General features: G+C 43.3%; 2 protein-coding genes across 2 annotated transcripts in view; one reads left to right on the top strand and one right to left on the bottom strand.

Moving 5' to 3' along the window:
- Positions 1 to 427, top strand: part of SARC_08546 (hypothetical protein) — a gene marked incomplete at its 3' end in the record, with an annotated part of 7,088 nt that extends 6,661 nt beyond the window's left edge. Inside the window, exon 6 of the mRNA XM_014297475.1 lies at positions 278 to 427. Within this exon, the coding sequence (XP_014152950.1) occupies positions 278 to 427 (150 nt within the window). The remainder of the gene's footprint in view (positions 1 to 277) is intronic.
- A 635-nt stretch (positions 428 to 1,062) lies between these two features.
- On the bottom strand, positions 1,063 to 10,387 carry SARC_08545 (hypothetical protein; the record flags this gene model as incomplete). Its single annotated transcript, XM_014297474.1, has 10 exons — positions 1,063 to 1,308; positions 2,414 to 2,521; positions 3,541 to 3,621; positions 4,075 to 4,172; positions 4,477 to 4,757; positions 4,878 to 5,019; positions 5,730 to 6,478; positions 7,573 to 7,746; positions 8,833 to 9,071; positions 10,094 to 10,387. Coding segments are annotated over 10 exons (2,322 nt in total), but the record flags the coding sequence as incomplete, so codon positions are not given.
- Positions 10,388 to 11,335: the final 948 nt, after the last annotated feature.

Raw genomic sequence — 11,335 nt, 5'->3', positions numbered from 1 at the left:
ATTATATAATAATACTATATATATATATATGTGTGTGTAGTTATATATATATATATATATGTATGTGTATGTATATATATATATATGACACGCACATACACACACACACACACTATCACAGCCCAGGGTATTCTTTTACTCCCTTGTATACACACGCACGCACACAGTACACACATTCACTCCTATGTACAGCAAGTAACATCAATAGACTGCCAACTCAATGCAGGTTGACTTTCTTTCTGCAGATACGTGTACCACATAATAGATTATATCACAGCTATCTGCGACTACGATGAATACATACTCTGTCTCAAATAGCGGGGCCGTGGACACCAGCAGGGTAATGCACTCTTGCTCTACTGTGTGCAGTGTCTTGCAGAACCGCGGCAACGCAGGTAGACAATTAACCAGGACTTTGACCCTGTGAGTGCCAACAAGAGAGCGTGAGGTGAGTGTCATAGAATCTGTACAACGCTAGTAGACAATTAACCAGGACTTCGACCCTGTGAGTGCCAACAAGAGAGCGTGAGGTGAGTGTCATAGAATCTGTGAAACGCTAGTAGACAATTAAGCAGGAAATAAAGTCTGTAACTTCCGCAGGGGTTATGGAATGCTGATGATAAATATCTGAGACCCGGACCCTGCAGAACAACTCAACTCAACCGAACTATTTGGATTTGGATTGGGCTACAACTTGCCGTATGGAGTGACATGACAGTTAGTGTACTAAGTATACAGCCATGTTGAGCTCGGTCGAACATGTACATCGAGAGTGGCGTGAATGATATCGCGCTACTACTTCGGAAACAGATAATACCCGTCCCAGATTTTGCCACAGATACTCTCCGTAGCCATGCTGATCAGCATCCAACTAAGTCTTATCTATTTGTATCTCCGTATTGTTTGTAATTGTAAAGCTGTACATGTTACCTTGATGATGGTTTTTAGGGTTTAGGGTTTTAGGGTTCTAATAAAACCCTAGAACCCTAACCCGTAAATAGCCTAGCCACGGCTTTCTGGCGCGAATTGATGGAGTCATGCGATAGCTATATTCGATGGGAAATAGTGAGCATACTCAACTCGATCCGATTTGCTTACAAACCAAATACGTCAAGCACGGCTAGGACGTGTACATCCGCCTCTCATTGCGTTTTACAAACGCGTTACCAATCGATTCGATAGATACCTGTCTTTGGAAGGAATTGCGATGGTGCGTTGTAAGAACTGCATAACGCTTTGGATTGCCGTCATGTTTTGCACTAGAGGATACAGCATCACCAAGTAGCTGGCCAGCAACACGCCGAAGATCTGTGGCAGAATCAAATAAGGAAATGTGAGGTTTTGGCGGGAAGGGGTATGTTGACATGTGCCCGTATCTGCCCATCACTATCCGCTGTTTGCGTGCGAGGAGAGGTTTAAGTCATGTACGCCTTCCGAACCGGTTATGTGTACTATACACGCACAGTATTACAACAGCCATGCAACACATACACGCACAGTAATTCAACAGTCATACAACACATACACGCACAGTAATTCAACAGCCATACAACACATACACGCACAGTAATTCAACAATCATACAACACATACACGCACAGTAATTCAACAGCCATACAATACATACACGGACATACAACACATACACGCACAGTAATTCAACAGCCATACAATACATACATGCACAGTAGTACAACAGTCATACAACACATACACGCGCATACAACACATACACGCACAGTAATTCAACAGCCATACAATACATACACGCACATACAAAACATACACGCACAGTAATTCAACAGCCATACAATACATACACGCACAGTAATACAACAGTAATACAACACACACACATACAGTAATTCAACAGTCATACAACACATACACGCATAGCAATCCGTTACACTACTTTGGACAAAGCATCCACATGGCATATTGCCAATGAACAGATACTCCGCGGTAATGGTTCAATCACACTTCCAGCGGTCAATAGACACATACGACATGCCAGTATGTATATACTGGTGTATATCGTCTATAGTATCAGGCACTGTTACTTAGCACCATGCCATCTCCTCATCAACAACAACAATGCATTGCGTATAACTCCCCGTCGGCAAATAAACTGTATACACAATTTATGAGTCTGCTGGGATACCAATGTGATGGGGGACATAGACACCTTATGCGTTGACATACGCGTGCCAGTGAGTCTCCATACATACAAGCATTCTGAGGAACAAGGTCATACACATATACGTGTGCGTTACACAAGGCAACCTGACACTGTCATATGCACAGCATACCGTAAAATACTCACATGCACATCCCTATATACACCATTACTAACATACACATGCACATCACTATATACACCGACGTGGACCCATTGCTTCGTACACGCACACACCTGTCGATCCACATCGGCTGAGTTCACGAGATCGGGGATGAACGCCATACACATGTGCATGGAGGGGATGGCTCCCGCAGTCAACGGCAGAAGGGCACAGTCGTAGGTCTGTGCGAAGATGTGGGGGGTCGATCAATACACAATGTAATAGATGTGGGGGGGTGATCAAAACAAACCAACCCAAAACAAAACAATGCTACACATTACGGGCAACGGCGTACCTATATACGCAGAGTATACGCTCGTGTGTATGAGAATGTGGTGCGTGCTCGGGCGTAAGTGTGTGGCAGAATATGAGAAATGTGTTCATGCAATGAAAAGTCGGCCCCATACTTGGGTGAGTGTGTTTTAAGTTTGCATATGTCGGTGAATGTGCATGAGTGCGTGTATGTGCTTCTGTACGTATATGTATATACGTGCGGTCTGTGTTGTACGTTTATGTGCATGTGAGTTTTACGGCGCAAGGGTGTCCCATCGCGTTTGTATTACTTTATTTTATTGGTAGATATAAATAAAATTCGCCACGCACCGTTCACTACCCCACGTCACCTATCCGCGGATGAGAATTGTTTTTAATATGCCACTCAGACCCTCCATCAAACTAGAGATAATGACCGTCACTTCGGGTTGATACGCACAGACACTCCAACTCCCCTGTAACTAACAACGTAGAAGTAGACGACAACTGCTAAGTACTGTCATCGTGAGTATGTGAAAAATAAGCATCAAGTCTTCAAGCAGTGGTACTACCAGTACAAAACCTAAAACCAGACACCAACCCACGGGAACATGCTATGTATTTCTACATCTAAGACATGTTGCTATATGTAGAACATGCTATATATTTATGTATGTAAAACATGCTATATATTTCTGTATGCAAAACATGCTATGTATTTCTACATGTAAGACATTTTTCTATATGTAAAACGAGCTATATATTTCTATATGTAAGACATATATCTATATGTCAAACATGCTATATATATTTTTATGTAAAACATGCTACATATCTCCAAATGTAGAGGTACATACGCAAATATAACGTAAAGGAAGGTATCATCTCGACTACTACCGCGGTTTCCGCTACAACATCGAGACATGCGCACATTCCAACCGGCACATACCTGGAAGTGCACCAATTGGATGAGCGAGGGTAGTTCGATGAACAGGTGGTGAATGAAGGTAAAGGTCTCCTGATACGTTTCCTGCAAACAAGAGTGGACAGGTGACGTGAGGGTGCCTTGAGAGAGAGAGAGAGGGAGGGGGGGGGGTAGATGGGCTTGTGTTTGTACGTGTATACTGCGGCGGTTTGTCTTATTTGATACATAGCAGTAGCAATGCGACGGTACTGGTATGCGGCTCACAAAGAACTCGCCTAAGCACGTACTAATGCTCTTATGTTGCAATAAGTTTTTTTATAGCAGAAGCGTGCGGTGTTTGCAAATGGAATATCAATTACAATAGGGCTCCTTTGACGCGTATAACTTCTGTTTACGTTAAACGTTAATCTGTAAACGCACAGCATCTTATACAACAGGATTTTACCCTCTAGGTTGTCATAGTAATGTGGTGAGCTGTTTGCACTCACATGTGTGGTTGGATTACGTACATCTTTGTTATTATTCCAGCATAATCTATTTATAGCACAATAAACCAACCTCGCCAACGGCTTCCAGCAACAACTGTATCACAGCCGCCGCTCGGAAGAGTTTGATTGTTTCTAATTGCTTGTCCAACTCTGAGGCAGGTGTCGAGTCTGTAAAGGGGAAATGAATACATTTACATTTATAATGAATAATCATATAGATATATATATATTATATACGTATACATATATATATATATATATATATATACATACATACATAATACATACATACATAATATATATATATATATATATCCATCGACTACCCACGTGCGTGAACGCGGGTTGTTGTCTAAAATGATTATTCATGGACAGGCACACCCTAGCCCAAAACTGCCGACTGACATACCCACACATCAATCTCGAGATACTTCACTTATTTCACACTCGCAATAAGACGCCTAACCCATACCTTTCATCCCCTTAACCAGCTTTGTAGCCCGTTCAAAGTGGTCATTCGCGGCGCCCAGCACGCACCCAAGAATCTTCAACAGAATAGACAGCAGGCGAGGATGTTTAAGCACACTCTCACCCACACGCAGTAGCAGCAAAGGATCCTTGAGGAAGTCTGTGCGTGTGTACGCGCGCGCGTGTGTGTGTGTGTGTACGCGCGGGTAGACGACCTTTGTTCGCTTGGCTGTGGTGGCGGGTAAGGTGTCTGCGCCTCGTTTGGTACCTTGGTGTACATTAAGCCTGTAGGTAAAGTCCAAAAAATGGGACAGGACACATTGATGGGGTCAGAAATGGTCTTGTGGGATGATTTTTAGGGCATATTCAGACTCGAATGCGCGTGGCAGGGCGTGGGCGACTCACCGGTGTGTGTTGCTTGTACTCGCTCCTAATTGGTGGCTATTAATAGAATTGTGCGCCAGGCCTTTTGATTGGGCGGACATGCCGTGACTAAGGAATTCGTTAGCGGTAACGACCCACAGCTGTTCGGGAGCCACTGCACTGGCTGTGAGGTGGCCAAATCATTAAAAAAAAATAGGGCGAAATGAGGACATAAATTAGGTTATCTCTGAGTGAACATTATTTGTATACGCACCTCCGTAAAACCTATACACAACACACCAAGGAGCAGACATACATACCCTGTATATCTACAGCAGGATACTTGTGGAGCACAACCTCATACAGACACATCCCATACTTACCTACACACACACGCACAGAACATATCATATCATAATATATATATACCTTTGTCATATAGACACAACCCATACATAACTCCACACACACACACATCATATCATATCATAACATATATATATATATATATATACCTTTGTCATGTAGACACATCCCATACTTAACTCCACACACAGAAATCATTTCATATCATACCATATATATACCTTTGTCATATAGACACATCCCATACTTATCTCCACACACACACAGATCATATAACAGTATACATATATATATATACCTTTGTCATATACACCACCCATACTTATCTCCACACACAGATCATATAGTATCATATCATACCATATATACCTTTGTCATATAGACACATCCTATACTTGTCTCCCCACACACACACAGATCATATAATATTATATATATTTTATTTACCTTTGTCATATACACACAACCCATACTTATCTCCACACACACACAGATCATATAATATCATATCATATCATATATATATACCTTTGTCCCACAGTGCTTCGAGTAGTGTGGCCGTGTGCACAAACCCCGTCGCCTTCGGATCAGTGAACACCGGCAACAGATTGCGCAACACCACTGGGAATATCTCCACCGCGAGAGTAGGTAAGTTGGGAGCCGTGCTGAGCCGTTGGAGCAATCTATTTATAGTATAGGACAGTCCCATTGCCGGCTGTGGTTGAGTGGTGTCTGGGTGTGCATGGTCTCCCAGGATCTCAGTAGAGTGTGGGGTGGCCTCGTTACTGGGTGTGGGTGAGTGTGTGTGTGTAAAGGGGTGTGTGTCTGGTTGTGCAGGTGCGTGTATGTGTGTAAAGGGGTGTGTGTCTGGTTGTGTAGGTGCGTGTGTGTGTGTAAAGGGGTGTATGTCTGGTTGTGTGGGTGCGTGTGTGTGTCCGTGTGTGTGGTTGCCCATATCCCACCACTCCTCAAACGCGGCAGACACCTCCGCGGCGGTCATATATGTAACTGTACGCAGGTCTGACTTCGCCTGTGCAGTCAAAGGCTGCTTTATCTCCGCATTTATCCCATCTTGCGATACTTCAGCAAGGTCCTCTTCACTCCCCGAAGTTCGGGCCTTGGCCGCATCCGAGGTTCGGGCGTCCTCCTCCACTGAAGTTCGGTACATGTCCTCCAGTTGACGTAGTGAGAAGTCTTGAGTAGACGCTGTTCCACCGCTGGGCCGTTGGCTGGTGAGTGAGTCGCCCATGAGCAGATCACTGACATTGAACAGGTGCCTGTGGTGGAAGGGGAAAGGGGTAAGTAGGTATCTGCGTGTGAGTCTATTTATAGCGCAACATCCCCCCTCAGAGACACACCTCGCCTACACAACCCACCCCCTGCGCACGCGTAGTTGCTTCCATCAATGGATGGAGCCAGATGTATACATACACAGTGTAGTGGAAGTATCCGACTAAACAAGCCTGCATATACATATACACACATATACAATCATATACACCCACATATACACACATATACACACATATACACTTATATACACATATATACACACATACACATATATACACACATATACACACATACACACAAATACACACATATACACACATACACACACACACACACACGTGACCGCCGAGGTGCCACCACGTGGACATGCCTTGGCAAAGTGTGGCATTGTACGCACCACCAGACGAAAGACGAGCGGATGGAATGCGCAGTTGTACAGCACACACACACGCGCGCGCATATGTATATACACATGCACACATGTGTACACACACGCACACATGTGGCACGCACACATGTGTACACACACACATACATGTGTATATACACACACATGTGTATACACACGCACACATGTGTATACGCACGCACAAATGTGTACACACACCACCTGGAAGAATGTAGCTGCCCACCCACGTGTAAGTAGTGCTACCAGCACGGGCAGTGATTTTCAAACGCTTTCCTATTACTGTCTTGTCGGGCACACGTTCTAGTTAACACCCACACATGTACGAGTTTGTACGCTACATGGATATTAACACATTCAATTGACACCACACATACACAAGTATGTATGCTACATGAATATTACCACATGCAGATAACACTCACACATAGAGGAGTATGCATATCAGCACATTCAATTGACGCTCTATCACTCCCCGTACCTATAACGTACCACCACCAGCGCAAACAGTGAATGGTACACACAGTTGTACTTGTGTCGATTGCGCGTGACCACGAACAGCAACAGCCGCACAGGCAAGTATTAACACATTCAATGGACACCACACACATACGAGTATGTATGCTACATGGATATTAACACATTCAATTGACACTCCATCACTCCCCGTACCTATAACGCACCACCAGGAGCGCAAACAGTGAATGGTACACACAGTTGTACTTTTGTCGATTGCGTGTGACCACGGACAGCAACAAACGTACAGGCAAGTACGGCACAACCGATGTGGTCAGTCCACCTCCCAACACGCCACCGCTAGTCACCGCAGAGGCCGCGAGGAGTTCACTGAATGCGTTGAAACGGGTTGGTTGGAAAGGGTGCGAGAGTATGTGAATACGTACGGAGTAGTTGGTAGGGGTGTGAAACGGTATCGAACTGATATGAAACGGAATGGAACGGTATAAACCGGTATGAACGGGTAGGAATCAATTTTAAACCCTAAACACTAAATCCTAAACCCTATCTCCCTATAGCACAACAACAGACACCTTCACACTACACATTCTCTTAGAGGCAGACATACACGCATGTACCCAATTAGACCGAATAAAACTCCTATTGGTACAGGCTACGCAAAACTTGCACACCACCCATACTCTGTGGGGTATACATACATGCATACAAGTGGAATCAAAACAAACAAAGGCACAGCATAACAACAAAGCTTAAACACTAACTAACCCAATCACTGCACACTACACATTCACTCAGATGTATATGTACACGCATTAAAGACAAGTCGAGTGGAGCACATGGCCCAGATACATAACAACCTAAACTAACACACTACATAGTCATAATAGTTATATATACTAACACACGACATAGTCATAATAGGTATATATACTAGCGCACTACATAGTCACAATAGTTATATATACTAACACACTATATAGTCACAATAGTTATATATACTAACACACTACATAGTCACAATAGTTATATATACTAACACACTACATAGTCACAATAGTTATATATACTTACACACTACATAGTCATAATAGTTATATATACTAGCACATTACATAGTCACAATAGTTATATATACTAAAACACTACATAGTCACAATAGTTATACATACTAACACACTACATAGTCACAATTGTTATATATACTAACACACTACATAGTCACAATAGTTATATATACTAACACACTACATAGTCATAATAGTTATATATACTAACACACTACATAGTCGCTCTGCGGTACACATACATGCATACCAGTCAAATCAGACTAACCCCATATACTACCAACCCACCACACAACACACACTACACACCACACACCACACACCACACACCACACATCACACACCACACACCCCATACACACAGTATACTCTCTCTCTGAGGTGCACATACATGCTTCGCATTTCCACAGCCCCCGACTCCGCCGCAGCCGTGCCCTGTGTGTGGCATGTCGCGTGTGTGCCTGTGAGTTTGTTGTCGCCTTCGCTGCCCGTGGCATTGGTGTGTTGTGCTGTGTTGGTGGACGTGTGTGTGGTTGGATCAACCAGAGACTCGTACACCAGCAGTAGATAGAGCATGAGCACTTGTGGCGCTGGGTCGGTGGTTGCGGTTTCGGTTTCAGACTGCGCTGCCTGTGCAAATTAGTAGTGGTTAATAACACAGGCGAAGTACACGCGTGGGTGTATGCATGAATGTGTGGGGGTGCGCATATGCCACTTGCATATGACGACGCGTACGGACGCGTGTGTGACTGTACGGCCGTGTGTGTGACTGAGTATCTGAAAGGGATTGTGAGTGTACATACGATCCAACTCAGTTTTGTGAATGTTATGTTTAAAAATGTGTACAAATGAGAAATGTTATATATAAAAATGAATTAGAGATGAATACAATACAATCCAAATTTTATGAATGTTAATAAAAATGTGTAAAAATGAGTATGTTATGTATAAAAATGAATAAGAGATAAATACAAACTATTTACGATTATATGATGTGCATAAACACACACAACTATCCCTATAAATGACTTTCTGCAATCACATCATTCGTGACCATATATTTATAAAATAAAAATGTACCAATCTATGTACATATGGTAAGAGTATCAATATATGTATGAAATAAAATTGTACCATTCTATGTACATATTATAAAAGTATCAATATATATATGAAATAAAAATGTACCATTCTATGTACATATTGTAAAAGTACCAATATATGGATACATCAGGGTCGATTTCCGGTGCAGGAGGCTACGGTGTGACTTGGCACGAACTATTATAGAGGGTAGAAGGGAACGTTAGAGCTTAACTTGGCGGCTACATTGCCAAAGTGCATTTGTTTTAAATACATACGTATTGGTTTGTTTTGAATATATACGTATTTCTTTTTTTTTGAATGTATACGTGTTTGTTTGTTTTGAATATATGCGTATTTGCTTGTAGGTATACAGTGTTTTTGTTCTGAATATAAACGTATTTGTTTGTTTTGAATACACGCGTATTTTCTTGTGGGAACCAAGTACTTTTGATTTGAATATATACGTACTTGCTTTTGTTGTGAATATATACGTATAAACGTGCTGGCCACCGTACCCAAATATGCGTCATCCAACCCAACTCAAGACCACTCACAAACCATGCACGTACCTGTCCCTCGCCAACTGGTGCATAGGCCGCAAACACAGTCCAAACATCATCCTTCGTGATGATGTTCTCATAACTCAACAACTTCTCAGTTTCCGTATTCGTATTCGTGTTCGTGTTCGTGTTCGTATTTCCCTCTTCCCTCACACCCCGGGTAGGTAGATTCTGGTCCATATTTGGTAAGATCTTGCCCATATTAGGGTTTTTCATGGCCATGCCAGTCTTCCCTGGCGTTCGTCCACCCGGCTTTGCGAATGATTGTCCAACACTAAATGCCCCTCTATCACTGCCGGTGCCTAAAAACAGTACAGCATACGGATATATATATATACAGTAGTAGGTAGGTAGATAGGTAACTAAACATGCTACGAATCAGGAAGTCAGCTCGAATACATAAGCAGCACAGACCGCACCGGTACACGATCGGCTGAACTTCGCCAGTCTTGTGGGTTTATCTATAAATGCAGTGTACTACATGGTGATAGGAACGCAAGGCAAAGTGGTGCAGGTATTACTTGTGCACACGTTATGCACGGATCTGTATACAGATACATGGGCACACAGTGCAAGCACCTACAACTATACAAATGTATCCAGCACACGCATCTACATACAGATACATGGGCACACCTATACACCCAGTACAAGCACCTACAACTATGCAAGTGTATCCAGCACACACATCTGTATACAGATACATGGGTACACCTACACACCTAGTACAAGCACCTACAACTATAGAAGTGTATCCAGCACACGCATCTGTATACAGATACATGTGCACACCTACACACCCAGTGCAAGCACCTGCCTATACACAAGTATACAACATATGTCCTAGCACATACCCGTTTGACCCCCAGGAGCCTTGCGTAGGACATTCGCCGTGTATTGCGTTGTGTTCCCCGAGGGCTGTGCAGCGGTGTGTGTTCCGGTGGTGTCAGCTGATGGTGTCACTTTGGTGTCACGCACTGTGGGCTCTCGCTGTATCAGCAGACGGCACAGAGTATTGATCAGCTCGGGGAGGATGGGGTGGATCTGGAAGGGGGTTGAGCAGTGGTAGGTAGAAAGATGAGATATAAATAGAACACGATTTTCATTGGCGCATACAACAAACCGCAATATGAGACAGCATGCAGGATTGGGCTGTACGCCACCCTCGCCGAGCACCGACATGCGTACATACACATAAATACATCACATGCATGAGAGGATCACTGGACAGGCGTACATGCAAATACATAC

Source organism: Sphaeroforma arctica (assembly GCF_001186125.1).
Source record: "Sphaeroforma arctica JP610 unplaced genomic scaffold supercont1.779, whole genome shotgun sequence".
In the NCBI taxonomy this organism is placed as follows: Eukaryota; class Ichthyosporea; order Ichthyophonida; genus Sphaeroforma; species Sphaeroforma arctica.
The sequence above is the reverse complement of the archived record's forward strand: the minus strand, read 5'-3'. Positions and strand labels throughout refer to the sequence as shown.